Source organism: Psittacula echo, assembly GCF_963264785.1.
Source record: "Psittacula echo genome assembly, chromosome: 4".
In the NCBI taxonomy this organism is placed as follows: domain Eukaryota; kingdom Metazoa; phylum Chordata; class Aves; order Psittaciformes; family Psittacidae; genus Psittacula; species Psittacula echo.
In genome coordinates, this window is record NC_137738.1 from 71,748,451 (window position 1) to 71,767,474 (window position 19,024).

At 40.8% G+C, this 19,024-nt stretch overlaps 1 protein-coding gene across 7 annotated transcripts in view; it reads right to left on the reverse strand.

The window, feature by feature from the left end:
• Window positions 1-19,024, reverse strand: part of LOC308219736 (cytochrome b5 reductase 4-like) — a 48,242-nt gene that overhangs the window by 8,299 nt on the left and 20,919 nt on the right. For all 7 annotated transcript variants that reach the window (XM_080615122.1, XM_080615120.1, XM_080615121.1 and 4 more), the window contains 2 exons: window positions 11,963-12,103; window positions 573-725 (listed from right to left, as the gene is read on the reverse strand). In XM_080615122.1, coding sequence (XP_080471248.1) covers window positions 573-725; window positions 11,963-12,103 — 294 coding nt within the window. The remainder of the gene's footprint in view (window positions 1-572; window positions 726-11,962; window positions 12,104-19,024) is intronic.

Here is a 19,024-nt window from a genome sequence, read left to right on the forward strand (position 1 = left end):
GCTAATCAGTATTATGGGGTTTTTCAAGGCCATTTCATACTGCCTTCATTTTAGTATTAGGGTTCCTTTCAGAAAGGTACTACACATTTTACACAAGGATCAAGAATTCTTGTTAAAAGAAGAGATATTCAATTAAAACATACTGTCTTGATGCATTTTACACTATATGAGTTCATAAACATTTGGGAAATCGAGTGTTAAAAATTGACCTCGGTATCTGAAATGGAAAAGGAAGTATATCTTAAGTCACATAAAACAGACCTAGCTTTCCTTATTCAAAAGTACAAAAAGTTGTTCTATAGAGTATATACTATCAAAGTAATCAACTGTAAAGTGTGATACAGTTGACATATCTGAACAGTTAAACATGAACATATTTGGATGATCAGACAGGAGAGCTTTATGTAATGGACACCTAGTTACAGTAAGGGCATAGAAAATAGGATTTTTAAAAAGTTATAAATATGTCCTGATGTATAAGGTAAACAATAAGAACAATCCAATACCCAGGCAGCAAAACTGGAAAGATAAAGTGAAAAAACAAACACTAAAACACTTCAGCATATACTTACCAATTTGTAGATGGTCAAGGGCCTGTGTGAACAGTCCACAGGAATAAATTTTAATCATTAAATATATATGTGCACTATCATGGCAAGATGGTTCTTGGAAATCCAGTGGCAAAAAAGGCAATACAGGTGTGTATGGTTTTACTACCTCTGTCCCTAGACAAAAGACAAAAAGACAGCTGAAATAATATGAAAAGTACTCTACATCCAGCAAATTTATTCCAAGCAAATAACAAAATAACAATCAGTAAACAAATAATCTGTATATCCCATCAAAATAACACCATCACATGCTTTTATGTAAGTATATTACTTTCCACAGCACCAGTTCTTATTACAGTAGCCTTCCGCTTCTAATTAAAGTCTTCAGGCCACTGTATAAAATGTTATTTCTACACTACTTAGCAATCTGAAACACTGGAAGAAAAGATTTAGTCATCCCAAAGAACATGAAAATCTAAACATTTGCATTTAATTGCAAGTAGCACTGCTTGATTTTTTCTAAAGTGAAATAGGAAATTCTTAGCACTGCACGATTATATTTTCTTTCACTACCATTTCAAGAAGCTATTTGTATAATGATTGAAAGAAAATTTGCAAGAGTTGGACACCAGCAAAGGATCAGGTAGGGAGGAGGAGGTGCACAAAACAGTTCTCAATTAAAGAGTATTTAAAAATACTTCTGAGAAATCTCTCTACCATGTATACTGCAATGGAAGGACAGGGTGGGAAACGGGGAAATTAGAGAACACCCCACTCCCCAGGCCCCAAAATTATAACACTAAGGAAATCTTAGGGTAAAATGCAGGTGCTACTTCCAGCATGGAATTCAGTTGGCGTGCACGGAATCTCCCCTAAGATAGTTCCCCAGGCAACCCTGCAACCTTGGCATATGCTAAGAGAAACTGAATGGAGGGGGAAGCAGAGTGAAGGTCCTGCAGCCGGGCTCTGTTATACTTCCTACAGGAGTGGGAACTTGAAAGCACCGTGTACTGATAAAATGCACAGCAGCTGCCAAACAAGCAAACTACATTCGTGTTTTTAAAAGCAAAGCAAGAGGATTTTACATTCATCAGTAACAAAGCATGTGTGACTGGAGTCACTCAAGCTCCACAGGCACAAAGACAGAAAAATGGAAACTTGTGTTACTGTGAAAAGGCCTGAACCGATACAAGGGCCTCTTATAAGGTCAGGAGACCTAGGAACAACACTGATTTATGAGACTTGATAGCAGGAGAGAAGGCTCTGGCCTTGGGCAGGCGGACTAAGGAAACAGGAGTAACAAACCTCTAATCAGGAATGACTACCCTTGAAATCTGGTACATCCTGACAACACATGGATATCATCGAAATATGGCTTCACAAGTCAGCAAACATGATTAGGGTGTCCTTTAGATGAACTATCTTCATTATACTCTCATTATAATACTAAAAATCACACCCACAGGCCAAAAAGACCCCTGCCCAGGTTTGAGATCCTTCTCTCAGCATGCGCAGTAAGAAAGTCCATGATGTAACTGTATGCAAATCAGGTGGCCAATCCGTACATGGTGGGAGGGTTATGGGACCTGAACTGAATTGTATAAATATGCAAAATCAGGAAAAGAAAAGTTAGGGAAGACTCCATCATAACTACTGGGATCGGTCGACAGGCTGAATCTGTCTTCTCCCCCCCCATAGGGATACCTACTGGGTAAGAACTATATTCTATATGCTCTTACTAATTAACTAACTGGGTTTTGCATATGGTTTTGTATATGTTATTTCACACTTGTTCTTGCAGTCAGTGTACTACCAACAACAGCATTTTCAAACCTCAATCTGCCACAAACTTATATATTACAAAATTCTCAGCTGAGATATTTTGTTTGTTTCTGGAAACTTGAATAATTTACTCAATGGGTACATCTGCTACCATGAATCCCTAAAGAGGACAGCTGAATCAACCTCCAATACAGTGTGCTGCCCAGTAGAGCACCTTCAGAGGGCTCTGACGGGCTGATTGTGACAGAAAATTGGCATAGTTGGCAGGACTGCCATGGAAAAGCTAGTACAAGAACAGAAATGCACTCCCTCCCAAGCTGTGAACGAGCGGGCTCAAAATTTTTGGAACACAGTTTTAAGAGCCTGTTTATCTTGTGCACAAAAAGAAGCTAAAGATGTCCCTGCTCCCAAACGAATTGCTGATGTAGAATATTTAACTCTAAAATCAGAAAATGAGGTATTGAAGTCATCATTAAATTCTGAAAGGGAGACAGGAAAAAACCTGGGAATCCGAGTTGATGAACTTATAACTGAAAATAATCATCTTAAGACTGAGGTTGACCGCCTTAAAACTCTGCTCGCTTTAACTGAGCACAGACAGAAGCAGTTGTCAGATGATAAAACTCGCACTACTGTGCGTCCAATCCCCTGGTCACCAATGGAATTAGTGGAATTACAGGAAAAATATTCACGGCAACCAGGAGAAACTGAAGTTGAGTATGTGTGGCGAGTTTCCCTTTCGGGAGGGGACCGAATTTTGTTGAGTGAAGAGGAAGCAGAAGGCTACTGGGGACCAGGAGTGTTTCTAACTACCACGGCAGGCGATCACAATTATTCCCTGACTGCACGGGCTGCATACTGGGCAGGCAGTATAAATCCAAAAGACAGAGGAGAGCCGCTGGTGATTAATACCACCGACTTGTCTGACTTTGCCGTGTCGGTGCAGAAAGCAGCATGCATACAAGCGATTTATGAGAGAGATGTGACAAGAAAATCCCCAATGTTAGCTCCTATTGACCCAACACGATTAATTCTTCTCATTTGTGGTCTTCCAGACTGCCTTAAAATGCATGCAGCACACACCCTAGATCGCATAGAGGAAGCCCGAGCAAGTAATAAGGTCGACCGTGATAGCCAGAGTCCTGGGCAGGATCGAGTTCACATAATCACTTGGAGTGAATTTGCACAGGAGATTATATCGTACGGATGCCGAATCGGATGGGTCAGTGCAACTACAAACCCACTCCATTCTCTCAATTCTAGTCAGCGAGTCCATCAGATGGGTACTCCAAAACCAAAGTTCCAGGAGAGATCCAAATTTGAGAAGGAACGGAATCACTGGTGGAGAAAAGCCATAGAATTAGGGGTACCCCGACAGTGGTTACACGGTGTCTCCACCAGCAACATCCGCATGTTAGTTCAATCTCTACATAAAAGAGATAACTTGGGTGGAGAAAGCCAATCAGTTAAAAAACTACTGCCTCACAAAGAAAGTGCACCCTTTACACCAGAGCATGGTTTCATCGATCTGGAAGAACCCTCAACAAAGAACACCAAACCCCAGGGGGGGCAGCGAGCTACCCTGCCTGGCAGGTGTTAACAGTGCCATGTCTCTCCAGTCAACATGCTCAACCCATTACTGCAATCCCTGCTGGAGCCCACAAAATACTGGCAGAATTCTACAAATGCCAACACTAATGAAATGGCAGAAATTCCTGGTGTAAAGCTTAGCCAACGCAAAACTAAATTCAAAGGAACTGAAATAAAAGAAAGCCCACTGCAAAAATCATACTCTGGTGGCCAGGGGAACAAAAGCTAACTAAAACTGAGGCACTGACTGGCACAGTGCATGATGATATTTTAGGCTTTAATGTGCTGTATGGGCAAGCCTGGAAACTCCAAGATGGGAGTGGTGTGGAGTTTTGGCTGCAGTAATGGGGAATGTTTAAATGTTGATTCTAAGGAAACTGGTACAGCTGAACTGTACTTACTAGCCACATCTATTCCTTTACTCTCCTCAAAAATTACCAACATCCAACAATGCCTGCTGCCAGCAGCTGCTTAGGCAGAGATTGACAGGGCGGTGACAGATTTAGAACAGAGAGGTATTCTCACACATTTGCCTTACAATTCTCCTGTATGGCCAGTGAAAAAAACACAAATGGGCAGTGACAACTTACGGTGCACTACAGGCACCTAAACGCTAATTCTGCACCCTTAACTGCCACTGTACCAACTGTTGTTGAATTAATAAACACAGATTCAAGGAGCATCCCATACCTGGATGGTGACACTACATGTACAGGATACGTTTTTACAGGATCAAGACAAAACTCAATTCTTTTTCATGTGGAAAGGAGTACAATACAGCTTTAATAGATTACCTCAAGGTTACGAACAGTCACCTACTATTGCTCACAATGCATTTCCAGACATTCTGTTGGCATTCCCAGTACCACCAGGGGTCAAAACCTATTCAGTACATTGATGACATAATGATGGGGGGGAGGAAATACAGAGAATGTTAACACTGTCATGAAAGGACTTCAGGAAAAATCAACAGATTTGGGCCTGGACATTCCCGAATCAAAATGTCAAGGACTGACACAAGAAGTAAGATTCTTAGGACCATGGGGGGTCAGAGGTGCCGCTTCTGTTCTCCTGAATACTCTGAGGCAATTGAGTACCATGGAAGTGCGGCAAATTCTGGGAACTTTGACGTATTGGCAAAACCAAATTCCAGAGTTTTCTATTATCACCCGACCCCTTTATAATTTGCTCAAAAAGGGGAAAGCATGGGAATGGACTGAACAACATGCAAATACACTGGGGTTGCTGATAAATGACTTAAGGTTATTCCAACAGCTGGGACCCTTACATCCAACTGATCCTGTTCATGTGGAGTACAGCTTTAGTGAGCATGGCTCTCATTGTAACTTTGGGCAGAGGAACCAGATGGCCCAGAGATACCATGAGAGTTTTGTTCCAGATCTTTTATGTATACTGAAACAAGATATTCAGACCTTGAGAAAGGACTGTTGTCCTTGGTACAAGCAGTACAACAGGTAGAAAAGAATAAAACAAACAGTGATCATAGGAGGACCCTTCCGCCTTTTGGAGTTTGTCCATAGGGGTATGATGCCACCTGCCGGCATCGACCAGAAACCCACCATCCCTAAGCAGTATTCCTATTGGGAATCATAGAATAGAATCATAGAATCAACTAGTCTGGGAAAAACCTTTAAGATCATCAAGTCCAACCATTACCCCAGGACTGCCAAGACCACCACTAAACCAGATAACTAAGGGTCTCATCTATATGGTTACTGAACACTTCCAGGGATGGTGATTCCACCACTTCCCTGGGCAGCCTGTTCCAGTGCCTGATCATCTGATCTGTGCAGAAATTTTTCCTAATATCCAATCTAAACCTCCCCTGGCTCACCTTGAGGCCATTATCTCTTGTCCTATCACTTGTTACTTGGAAGAAGAGTCCAAACCCCACCTCATGTCATGACTTCCTGGCTGCACAATGGCTTCCAGCTGCTCCTATTTGTTGTCCATGCTGCAGGCATCGGCATAGATACATTTAAGTTGCCCTCTGAATCTAGACTCCAACGGTGGCATGCTACCCTATGGCTCATTTCTAGTGAGCCTGGTGTCACCCTCTTCCCCTTTCAAACCTATTTAAAACCCTCTCTATAAGCCCTGCTAGCTCCTGGGCTAGAATTCTTTTCCCCTTCTGGGACAGGTAAAGCAAGTGCACAGGGGGACAACAGTGGGAGAACCCACAGCAGTTCTACTAGCTGCACAATACATTGCAGATCATATTTACACTGATTTGTATGCCACTTTTAAAGGAGCCACTGACTGGATAAGCCACTGGGAAGCCAATGACTGGCAGGTGAACAGAGTTGCAGTCTGACAAGCTGATAGCTTGAAACAGTTACTAGGAATAGAAAAAAAGAATGTGTTGTACATTGGTTGGGTTAAAGGACATGATCAAATATAGTGACTGCTTAGTTTAACCAGCAGGTGGACAGCTTTACACATGTGTGGAAGATTGATGCTGTTATCCATGATCAAGATCGGGAGTGCCTGCTCAAATGGTTACATGTTGAATGTGGCCACACTGGATGGGCTGATTTATATCGAAAAGGCATTGCCTGAGGATTGCCTGTATCAGTTAAACTATGTGAGCGAATAATGACCACCTGTTCACACTGTTGTTTGTGACTTAACAGGACCATCTGAGCAAGCCACCTCCTCTGCATATTTGAGATAAGGAAACATTATGGCACATTGACTGTATCAGTCCATTGTGACTATCAGATGTGAAAAAATTTATCCTGGTAGGAGTGGAAGTTACCTCTAGTCTCACCATGGCAACAAAGTTTGCATCAGTGAGCAGGGAAATCATGGTAAGAGGCCTCAAACAGTAGTTTAGTACACTCCCTCTTCCAGAGGAAATTCAAAGTGATGATGGGACACACTTCATAGCTACTGTAGTATAAGACTGAGCCAAAGAAGAGGGAATTTGCTGGGTATTTCACACCCCCTATTACCCTCCAAGCCAATGGTATTGTTGAACATACTAATGGGTTTTTTAAGCAATTTGCTAAAACTCATGAATCTGAGTGTCACCTGTGATTGTCATATGCCTGTCTGCCAACTGTGTATCAACTAAACAACAGATGGAGGAGATAGCTGACCAAAACTAAAGCTTGTTCTGTATTCACTAACACAATTGCTCCAGAAGTCTCCACTAAATCTAGGTAATACCCTACTGGGTTTTATGTTGGACAACCTGTATCAGTGCAGACGCCTCAAACTGGGACACTGCTCACTGTACTCATCACTCCCAAGAACCTCTATGACTGGGAAGCTAAGAATTCCTCAGGAAATGTACATGGCATCAGTAACCCCATGGATTTTACTCTCCTCTTAACTAACACCTGCCGGTTCTATTTTCAACCGAGCATACGGCATCTCTTTTGTCTTGCAGGAACCCTGAATGAACTGCCTATGGATGGAAGGATTAGCCTATGCCAACCTTGAATGTATACATACAAACATGTCATCTATTTTACCTGTGGTGCTATTTCTACTGTGCGTGGTCAGCCAGAAACCCAAATTTTAAGATGACAAAGAGCAATGCTGCACCCATGCTAATATTCCAGGTTCTGGCAATGATGGTTCTCCCAACCTGTGGCCAGAAAACTCCAGAGTGGCCATGTTCCCAAGCCTACCTTTAGTACACTGGGGCTACATTCCAGTAAAACACACTTAAACTTAGCCACTGCAGTTGTGCATGGAACTGAAGTATACGCACCGCATGAGTAGAAGTGGGAGAAACTATACATAAAAGAGATTAAAATAACTCACTAAGTACCACTTCTGAAACATTAGCACTCCAAGCAATGCCAGAGGAAGAAATACAAATAGGGTGCTGGGCAATCAAGGGATCCATCCATGAAAAATCCATTGAAATATATCATACTAATTTTTCTAAACCAGGTAACAACAAGAAGTCTTGCTATGAAATACCAGAATCAGATTGCTGGTGCTATTTAACTTTTACACATACTTGCATTTTGTTCCAGGGGAAAATGTAGTGTCGAACTATTGTTTGATTTTGTCATTGTCAGATGCAAATTGTGACATTTTTGTAGCCATGGATAGAGATGTACATACTTCCAGATGTGCCTAAGCCTGGTTTAAATTTGTCTGCAGTAGTTCTACACAATAACATCACCTCTTACATGCAAGAGTGGATTATGCAAGTGGGAAAAAAAAAAAAAAAAAATCAACAAATACCATCTTTAAGGGTAATTAAAGGAGACATCATTTTGATAGGATGCTGAATTGAAAAGCACACTAAATGCATGACAACAGTCTTCCACATTATTGTAAACTATGCTGAAGGAGAAGACAATGTACATACCTATCCTTTTAAACATGAATCATACAATAGTTAGGGTTGGAAAGGACCTTAAGATCATCTAGTTCCAAGAATGCTGGTATACTTTTAAACTATCCCTTTCAGCACTCACAATGTGTCATTGGACAGATCTCAACTCTCATTTGAGCTTGTGTCTTCAATTCAAGATTAATATTGAACAATCATATTCACTAACTCAGCCCCCTATCAAACTGTCTCTCACATTTATAACACTGATAAAAGATACAAGAAGGTGAAGAAGGTACCCTTCCCACTGAAATTTGGGAAGTAATTTGGGATAATGCAATTGACTTTTTGAAAATACCTGGTGGTATTTAGTAAATTTTATTTATGATCCCATCAACAGCATGGCCACAGCTTTTGTGTTAACTATACACAATGCTTCGGTATATACTATATACCCAATCATTGTTAGGACTGAACCACAATGGAGCTATACTCTATCCCCTAGAGCATAGAGTATGGGCCCCAAAGGATGGAAATAAACGGCAAACTATTGATATCCATGCAAGCATTGTGTGCAAACAGCAAGGATTTATTTGAGAGTAATACCTTCAAAGCTCAAGACATTTGTCTTGACTCTGAACAGAACGTTTGCCATTTTGAAATATATCCTAATGAAAACTCTGAAACTGTAATTGTATGCATTGGCAAAGGATGCACAAGCATGAAAACTCTGTGCTTTTATGCACAAAGATAATATTATCTTGAATACAAATAATCACTCAAATATTTGTGTTTGTAATCTTGTTGAGATTATAGGATGTGATTTCACTTACTCAGCTCTTGTCACATTTTATTGATTGATGAGATCTAACTACATGCTAATTCAAGACCTACTGCCTACCCCTATTTGGATGAATTTCAATTTAGTAAGAAAATTTCTGCAATATGAAGACCTGAAATGGTTGCTGAAGCAAGATCAGGACAATGGGCAAAAGATTAATTGCTGTCCATCAGGATGCAAAAGAAATACATCATGTGCTGGAATGAGCAAAGAAAGATTCAGAACATCAGTGGGGAACTCTTCTTGGATGGCCACCAACTGCTACAGGAATTCTCAACAACATGCTTCACCTTGTTGTTATTCTATTGATATTAACTATTTTGCTCTTAATAACTGTATTGTGGATTAGAATCTGGATTACTGTAAAGTAAGTCATTTATCACTTTCCCCTGTAGAGTGTATATGTGTATGACAATCCATATACTATACATGCAGAAGACATCCCTAAATCAGACTAAATATTATGAAGCTTGAGTGACTATAGTCACAGTGTGGATTATGTGGGAAAATGGGGGAAATTAGAGACCAATCTTCCAAACCCCCAAAGTTATATTATAACATTAAGGAACTTTTAGGGTAAAATGCAGCTGCTACTTCCAGCATGGAATGCGGTTGGCATGCACAGAATCTCCCCTAAAAGAGTTCCCCAGGCAACCCTGCAACCTTGGCATATGCTAAGAGAAACTGAACGGAGGGTGGAGCGGAGTGAAGGCACCGCGGCCAGGCTCTGTTGCACTCCCTGCAGGAGTGGGAACTTGAAAGCACCATGCACTGATAAACCGCACACAGCTGCCAAACAAACAAACTACATTTGTGTTATAAAAAACAAAGCAAGAGGATCTTACACCCATCAGTAACAAAGACTGTGACTGAGTCACTCAAGCTCCATAGGCATAGAGGTAAAGTAATTTTAACTTGTGTTAAGTAACCTGTGAAAAGTCCTGAACAGATAATGGGCCTCCTATAAGGTCAGTAGACCTGAGAACTATATTGATTTATGAGACTTGATAGCAGGAAATGAAGCTCTAGCCTTGTGTAGGCGGATTCAGAAAACAGGACCGATGAACCTCTAATAAGAAATGACTGCCTTTGAAGTCAAGTACTTCCTGACACATGGACATCACAGAATCAACTAGATTGGGAAACACCTTTAAGATCATCAAGTCCAACCATTACCCCAAGACTGCCGTTGTCTACCATGAAACCATGTCAACTAACGGTCTCATCTACATGGTTACTGAACACTTCCAGGGACAGTGATTCCACTACTTCCATGGGCAACCTGTTCCAACACCTGATTGCCCTTTCAGTGAAGAATGTTTTCCTAATATCCAGTCTAAACCTCCCCTGGTGCAGCTTAAACCATTACCTCTTGTCCTATCACTTGTTACTTGTGAAAAGAGACCATCTGCCTCTTCTCTCTGCCTTCCCTTTCAGGTAGTTGTAGAGAGCAATAATGTCCCCCCCACCGACTCTTCTCTTCTCAAGACTAAACAACCCCAATTCCCTCAACCGTTCCTCCTAAGACTTGTGCTCCAGGCTCCTCACCAGCTTTGTTGCTCTTCTCTGGACCCGCTCTGGCACCTCATTGTAGTGAGGGACCAAGAACTGAATACAGTATTCGAGGTGTGGCCTCACCAGTGTCAACTATAGTGGGATTGTTACTTCCCTAGTCCTGCTTGCCACACTATTTTTGACATAGGCTGGGATGTTGTTGACTTTCTTGGCTGCCTGTGACTTCATGTGTAGAAAAAAATGATTAGGGTGTCCTTTAGAGGAACCATCCTCATTATACTCTCATTATAATATTAAAAATCACACCCCAGGCCAAAGACCCTTCCCTGAGGGGATAGGGATGCTTAGTGGCTAAGAGCTATACTCTAATGGGCTTAATAACTAACTTTAGCTGGCTTTTGTGAAAGTTATTTCACACTTGTTCTTGCAGTTAGTATACTGTCAACTGCAATATTTGAACCTCAATCAGTTAGAAATTTGCATAATAAAAATTCTCATCCAAGATCTATTTTGTGTGAATTTCTGGGAACTTGAGTAATTAACTTGATGGGTGAGTCCATTATTGCGAATCCCCAAGCAGGACAGTCAAATCATCCTCCAACAGAGCATGCTGTCCAGTGGAGCACCTGCAGAGGGCTCCAACAGGCTAATCAGGCTCAAGGGTCTCACCTTTCCTGGGACCTTGACAGACCCACTGAACATAAATGTTTGGGGTAAAACCCCCCTTCAATGTGACATAGAGTGACCAGCATAACCATTATTAAGCAAATGTTAAAAATTATCGTTAAGAAAATAAACCTGATATTTCTTTGACCTCCCATTTTATGTTCACCTTTTACAAACTTTGAAAGAATAACACTTAAACAATGCTTTTTCAAGATGCATTTTTCTCACAACCCTATGTCATGTCTAATATACAGCTGGAGTGTAAAGCAGTGTTACCGGGACTACTATAAATGCCCCTGAAAAAAAAAAAAAAAAAAGGGCAAAATTGCAACATTACCCTTCGCATGCCAAAAAAAGCTGTAAACTAAAAGGAACTGGATAATCGTATATAACACATATACAATGAGCTTCCCCCCCAACCACCAAAGATGAACAGCACTACTTCAATAGAGAGATTGTTTTAAAGGGAGTTGAAAGAAGAGCTGGTAAAGTCAACAGTAAGTACTATCCACTTTAACAGTTATCTTTCCAGCAGTATTAATCCAGTCTGTTCATTACTAAGCACTGACTGTGATCCTGGAAGCAGAGACTTTCTAACTACGACCAGGGCATCAGTTGCCACAGACATGGCATTCTCCCAGGATTACAAAAAGGGATTTATGTTAATATATACATTTTTACATTCTTAATTTTTCTTACCTGCAATGATTTGTTTGAGGTAAACATGTTGTCCAATGGGAACACGGAGATGTGTGCTCTCAGGCAACAGTAAGCAGAAGAGCCTGGTGTCGTGGGTAACTTCCGTCTTAGAAACCAGCTTACATTTTCTGTAGAAGAGTCCTAAAAACATGGTTTCACTTGTTACTTAAGTCTCAATCTGTCTTTCTATACTTATGCATCTTTTAGTAAGAGATGGAGAAAGGTATGTACCTATTCACTATAGAGAATTATAAAAAGACTATAAACAGATGCTTCTTGTATAATTACTTAAAATTATTTTTCTAATTTTGGACTAAGGACTCATTTATAACCTTACACTAGGTTTATAACAAACCGAACCTGTGAATTATCAGCATTGATTGGGAAGGAGCAGAAAACCACCAAATACTAGCAGAAAACAGAACCCATTTTGCTACACTTCATCGGCACTAAATTCACCATATAACTGCAGCGTGCATACACATATGCAGACAAAAACCAGGTTGGGTAATGCAAATGAAACATAAGCTAGGCACAGCACCACAGCCCTCAGTAACAGATCATCTAAACCCAGCATCTCGGAAATTTAATGACTTGACCACCCCACACTGTTGCACTTTCACTGCTGTTAGCACAATGAGAATTTCTGATACAGCTTTGCAAGTTCAGGTACACAATATCAATACTTACACATAAAATGTGCAAGTATTAAATGCTTACACACAATATAAAATGAAACTAACATCTGTGCCTACATAGGCAACACATGCTTAGCATTATCAATAAGTCTTTTAGACATGAATTGGTGCCTTTGGGCTAGCTAGAAATTATCAACTCCAGTTATATGTTCACTTAAGTTGTATGCTTACTTAAATCAACTACAAGGTCATATGCACAGCACAGATTTTTGTTGACAAAGCTGTTTTGGAGTTGGGGATGTGGATTTCAAATACAGTGACTTTCAACCTGTGCATCAACTAAATGCCAGGCAAAAGGTAACTGAAAAAAAGAAAGCAATAATAATAATGAAAAAATCATTATGAAAGGTCTGCATTTCCACGAAAAGTTTTCAAGATAATGAGAAAGAAATTAGGGAAAGAACATAGCTAAACAGAATAATTATAAAAAAACCCAAACAAAAAAACCCTTATATATACACCTGTTAGTGAGGGAGGGAAAAAAAAATACTATCAGGAAAAGGGAATATTTAGCTTTGTTCAAGGACAAAGGGGAAAAGTTGTAACAGTTTCACCAATACCTGATGGAAGCTTAATTTGTTTTCTCTATACCTGCAGTAAGCTCAGAGAAGATATGCCATTTATTCTGCTTCTGCTACTACAGGAGCAATAACCCATCACTTATACTGAAAGTTATCTCTGTGGCAAAGCACTCACTGTAAGGCTGGCCAGACCTACACCTGTTTTAACTAAGCAGCCATCCTGAGCTATGTCATCTGCATCATTACATCATTTCACAGTTTAAGACAGGATTGGAAACCACATCAAAATAGAGGGCTATGCCCTGCTGATTAGAGCCAGAGACCGCAGAAAATAAGTAGGCGTAAAGCAGCAAGGAATAAGTACTTGAAAGAGCAAAAGGGCACAGATGCAGAAACAAGCACTTGGTAGCTTTTGTTCTGGGAAGAAACACGCTTACAAATGTTAATTTAACAAATATCAAGTATAGGAAGGTATTCCTCAACTCTCAAGTGTAATATTCTGTTAATTGACACTGGCCTTTTGCCATTAGCACAGAAGGTTAGTATTTGACCACTTGGGAATAAATAGAGTTTTTTCTCTCAGTCTTCACAGGCAACCAGCCACACTGCCCAAGCTGCAGAAGGCAAAGGGATGGACTGGTTGCATGGAGAACTGCCAGCTGTAGGAGATGATCAATTTTGAGACCATCTAAGCAACCTGAAGGTGCACAAGTCCATGGAACCTGATGAGCATCTGCGGTTCTGAGGGAACTTGCAGATGAAGTTGCTAGGCCATTAGCCATCATATTTGCATGCTGTTGCAGTCTGCTGCTGCATGGACTGGAAAAGGGGAAACAACCCCCATTTTTGAAAAGTGAAAAAAAAAGTGCTAGGGAACTACAGGCCAGTCATTCCCATCACCATGCCTGGCAAGATCATGCATCGCATCCCATGAAAAACTGTGCTAAGACACATGGACAACAAGGAGGTGATCTGCAACAGCAAACACGGCTTCACTAATGGCAAATCGTGTCTGACAGATTTGATGGATAGCCTTCTACGATGGGGTTACAGCATTGGTGGATAAGGGATGAGCAAGTGACATCTATCTGAACTTGTGCAATGCATTTGACACTGTCCTGCATGACATCATTTTTTCTAAACTGAAGAGACATGGATTTTATTTTTGATGGGGCTTTGAGCAACCTGGTCTAGTGGAAGGCGTCCCTGACCAGGGCAGGGGAGTTGGAACCAGATGAGCTTTAAGGTCCCTTCCAACCATAACCATTATACGATTCTACAACTACCCCAACTTTCCTAAAAAAACAATTGCCACGTAAGGCAAGTGACAGCATGCTGCAGAAAAATAGATACAAAACTGGAAGTGTAAACTGAAGATGACTCTTCAGAAGTGATTCTTCCTGTTCTACCTTTAGAACAGCATTTTTCATCCAAGTCTTTGTATAATAATAAAGCCCTAGTATTTTAGCTCTAACCTGAAACATCACTGTGAGGACAGTATCACCCTGCCTAAACAGGTCAGGAAGTGTAACAGGCTATATAATAGTGGAAGCAGCACTATCTAAACTTTATGCTTCCAAACCAAGCAGCCTGTTCCCTACAATAATCCTACCATGTTGTGAGAGACTGATCTGAAATCAGACTCCACTATCCATTGTCTCAAAGACTGGCCTGAGAAGCTGAGATGGAAATCCACCTATCTTTTGTCTCAGAGATGGGTGGGAGGAGTTGAGATAAGACTCTTCCATCCATTGCCTGGGAGAAGGGTGTGAGGAGCTGAACTGGGACTCCATCATCGATTGGCTGAGGGATAAGCGGGAAAGAGCTAAGAGTCTTCCGTCCATTACTTTGAGGATTGGTGTGAGCTATTATCCCAAGAATTGCTACAGACACATGTGTCAAAGAGCTGGCTGCAAGACCAGGGAAACTGGTCCACCAGGAATGTGTAGTATGTGACATGAAGAGCAGAGGTACTCCCCCGCAACTCTTTACAAAAGGGGAAAAGGTAATCACCAAGAGACACGTCGCCAGGGAGCCATTGCCATGAGGAGGACTCCAGAAGGACACCTCCGTGAGGACACTCTCCACCAATGACTACTATGGACCAATGACTACTACGGAGGGTAACTCCACGAAACACACTCCATGGGGTGCCTTCAAGGGGACTCCAGAGGGATGCCTCCACGAGGACACCCACCACCAACTCTTGGGGGACACTCTGCTCTGATACTGACTACAAACCCTGAAGAACTCCCACCACCGACAACAACAGATCCTCGAACACCACTGGATTCACGGTGGTGACTATCTCTCTCTCTCTCTCCGCACCCTGAATTCTCACTTCATTTTCTCCCTTTTTTCCAATCTGTCCTATTGCTAACCCCTTTAATTACAGTAATTTCTCTTTTTTATAATAACTGTCTTTTTGCAATTTGTAATAAATTGTTTGATTATGGTACTTGACCTCATTCGTATCTTAATTTCACTCTTGGGATCATGAACTGAAACAGGGTCCAGCACTGGGGGTTTTCCTCCGATCAGACCCTGACACATGTCATTTGCCACTTTCAGTGTAAAATATAACCACTCCTAGTAAGTATTTTCACATAAAGCCTTTCAAAATTTGACAGGTTCAAATATGAGAATACTTGAGCATGACGCCCTTTTAATCACACTTTCTGCATTGAAGCAATTTCACTGAAGTAACACTTCTCCCCTCTTTTTCTCATGTTACTGAAAAACACTCAGTCACTAGCATCAATAGCTGAGCTGCTCATGAAACAGGATGAGATGCAAAGGACACAAGCTGCAACTCAGGAAATTCCAACTAGGCATCACCATGAGGGTGGTGTCGTCAAACACTGGGGCAAGCACAGGCTGCCCAGAGCCTCTGTCCTTGGAGATATTCAAACTTTGACTGGACAGCTTCAAGCAGGAGGCTAGACCAGATGACTTCCAAAGTTCACTTTCAACTATGCTTGATTCCACTATTTCCACTAGTCTATGATTCCACTATTTCTTTACATCTTAATAGTCACAAGAAGAAGTACCTTATCCTTTCGTATTTTTGTCACTGCAATAGCAGATGCTTCTTTACCTCATGACTTAAATCACATGCTGACTCTCTTTTGAATAGGAATGGAATTTATTACCGTAGTAAGCGTACATCACTTGTAGATGGCCTAAATCCTGAAGTCAGCCAAAATTCTTCCTCAACAACAACTCTTCTTGAGTCCTGCCTGACAGAGGACTTATGTAAGTTTAGAGCAAAGTCTTCCTTAAATGCAAGACAAAATGTAAATGAAACTCTAGGCATTGCTGCAGCTCAAGTGACCGCTACCATTGCTTCCTTACTCTCTCACCTCCAACAGCACCACTAAAGGGAACCCCAACTCTGTAAAGCTGGCTGAACTTCATTTTTGACTAGGACTACAGTTCAAGAACAGACACCAATTGCTGGACTTTAAAAAAAACAGAAGAAAAGCAGCTTGAGAGGGTCTCAGAAAGCTAGCCCATCCACTCCCCTTCCCCAGTGGAGAAAGGACTGCTTTGAGTATTTCAGTGGCTTCATCTAATGAATTGACATTTTCTAAGTAACTTATCTGTACTGCAGTTCCTTAATGCAGCATTATTACCATTTTGCTGTTCCCAGATATTCTGGGTTAAACACACGGCCAAAGAGTTGAAGGCAGCTGGGGATTAGTTAGAAGGCTCCACAATGGTGCAGTCAATTGCTGCCTGAAGGAATGGCCACTGCTGTTAACATTCTGTTCTTCAATAAGCACAGGATCACAGCCTCCCAATTCAACCACAACAGAAACAAAATAATTTTAAATAGAGGAAAGCTTTCAAACAAACAATATTTATTCACAAAACGCTTAAAGATTAAGAGTTTAAACAAACTGTTCCAAGTCAGCCATGCTTCTAATTGGCTTTATTTCCAGGGGTATAAATGAACTGTGCTAGAAGGTCAACTGTCTAAATACATATACTTATGCATGGAAATACACATGCAGGTTACTAAATCTTAGCTGTATATGCAAGTTGTGCATGGGTTAAATTAGTATCAAATTCATTATGTACCACTGTTGCCACAGTAGGTAGCCACAGCATTTTTCTGCATACACTTGCTTTCTTAAATTATTCAAATACCTACTAGAGAGTTATCTACTAGAAATGTGTGCAGAGACATGATGTGAAACCTCTGACATGGAATAGATCTTCACTATTTTCTCACATCTTTTACCTAACAGCCTACAAACTGCTTATTTTGAATGAGCAAACATTTCAGATATACAAAAGAATGCTTACAGTGCTGAAAAATAAAAGGCAACAAGTCCATTTCATACCAATCTTCACCTTGAACTAAAGCAAAACAGCAGCTCTCCAGATATATATAAGTATAAAAATATGCTAGAATTGCTGTCAATTCTGCAAACTTAAGACTTACTTGAAAGAATTTGTAAGGTTGGTAATATAGGTCACAATACTGAACAGCTAATACTTTTCCAGATGTTTGGAAGTAGATAGAAAAGTTAAACTGATTTATCATCCGATTCACCATTTCCCAACAAATTTCCGACCCTTCCAACCTGACAAATTCCCACATGTAAGGAATTAACCTTTACCTCCCCCTTTTTCTTTTTAATTTGCCATATAGAACTTTCATGCCAATTCAATCCATCTGATTTTTGAGAACAGACACCTTTCCAGGTCTAAGCAAACTTCTAGTTTAAGTTGTCCCCTTCGCTATATTAACTAAAATTAGTACATTATCAGTGGTCCCAATAAAATCTGGAGCTCAAAAAGCACAACTGGCAATGCAGAAAAGTCTTTCAACAAGAGAACACCAGCCTCTGGTAGCAAGCTGAAGGAGAACAGTTGCTTTCAGGAACTCATGAAGCCAAGTTAACTGTCAGATGCTAAAGACATACAAATACACAAAATACAAAGCAAAAGGCAGTGCTCCCACAGTTCCGGAGAATGATGCAAATGCCCAGCAATAAATTCTCATTCTCAAAGTATAGAAAGTAATTAGCTAGGAGGTTAGGTTTGACCAAACTTTCTGCAGACATAGAGTGTATCCCAGCTCCTGATCTCTTCTCAGAACATCCACTGCTGCTACCAAAACCTTGCTATGTAAACCCAATGCAACCACAGGCTAATCATCCTCGAAACTGAATTTCCTCCTCTGCTAGAATCAAGAGATACATCACCTTGATATACAGAATCACAGAATAGTTTGAGTTGGAAGGGACCTTCAAAGGTCATCTAGTTCAACCCCCCTGGAATGAGATACTTTCTGGAGAATATCATCCATTTGCCTATTGGGTTCTTCTTCATATACATGCAATGTTTTCTTATTCAGAGCAACAAGTCTTTTGAAGGGACATCAGGAGCAGATCTGTACTCCGCTGTGAAGTTTTATTTAAACGGTCAGTGGTGAAAGTCTTGATTATAATTTGGCAGAATTCAGTTTTCTCCACAAAAACAACTAGCACATTGATACACACACACACACAAAGTCAAAAGATCCGTTTTACCAACCAAAGGTGAACAAAGCTGAAATTCAAGTTTGGGTGGGTTTTGGTGGTTGGTTTGAGGTTTTGGGTTTTTTTTTTTTTCTTTTCCAGTTGCTGTCTTTTGAAACAATCTTTGATAAAATGCAGATCTATGTAACAGTATTAACAGTGCTTGCCTGTAACCTCCAAGACTTCGCTGCAATTCCACCTTGACACAGAAGCATGATATGCAGTGCTGAACACAACCTATCCCCTCATGAGTGAGCTTCCATACCTTATTTCCCAGAAAAGGCACCTACAAGAAAATCATGCCTTAATACC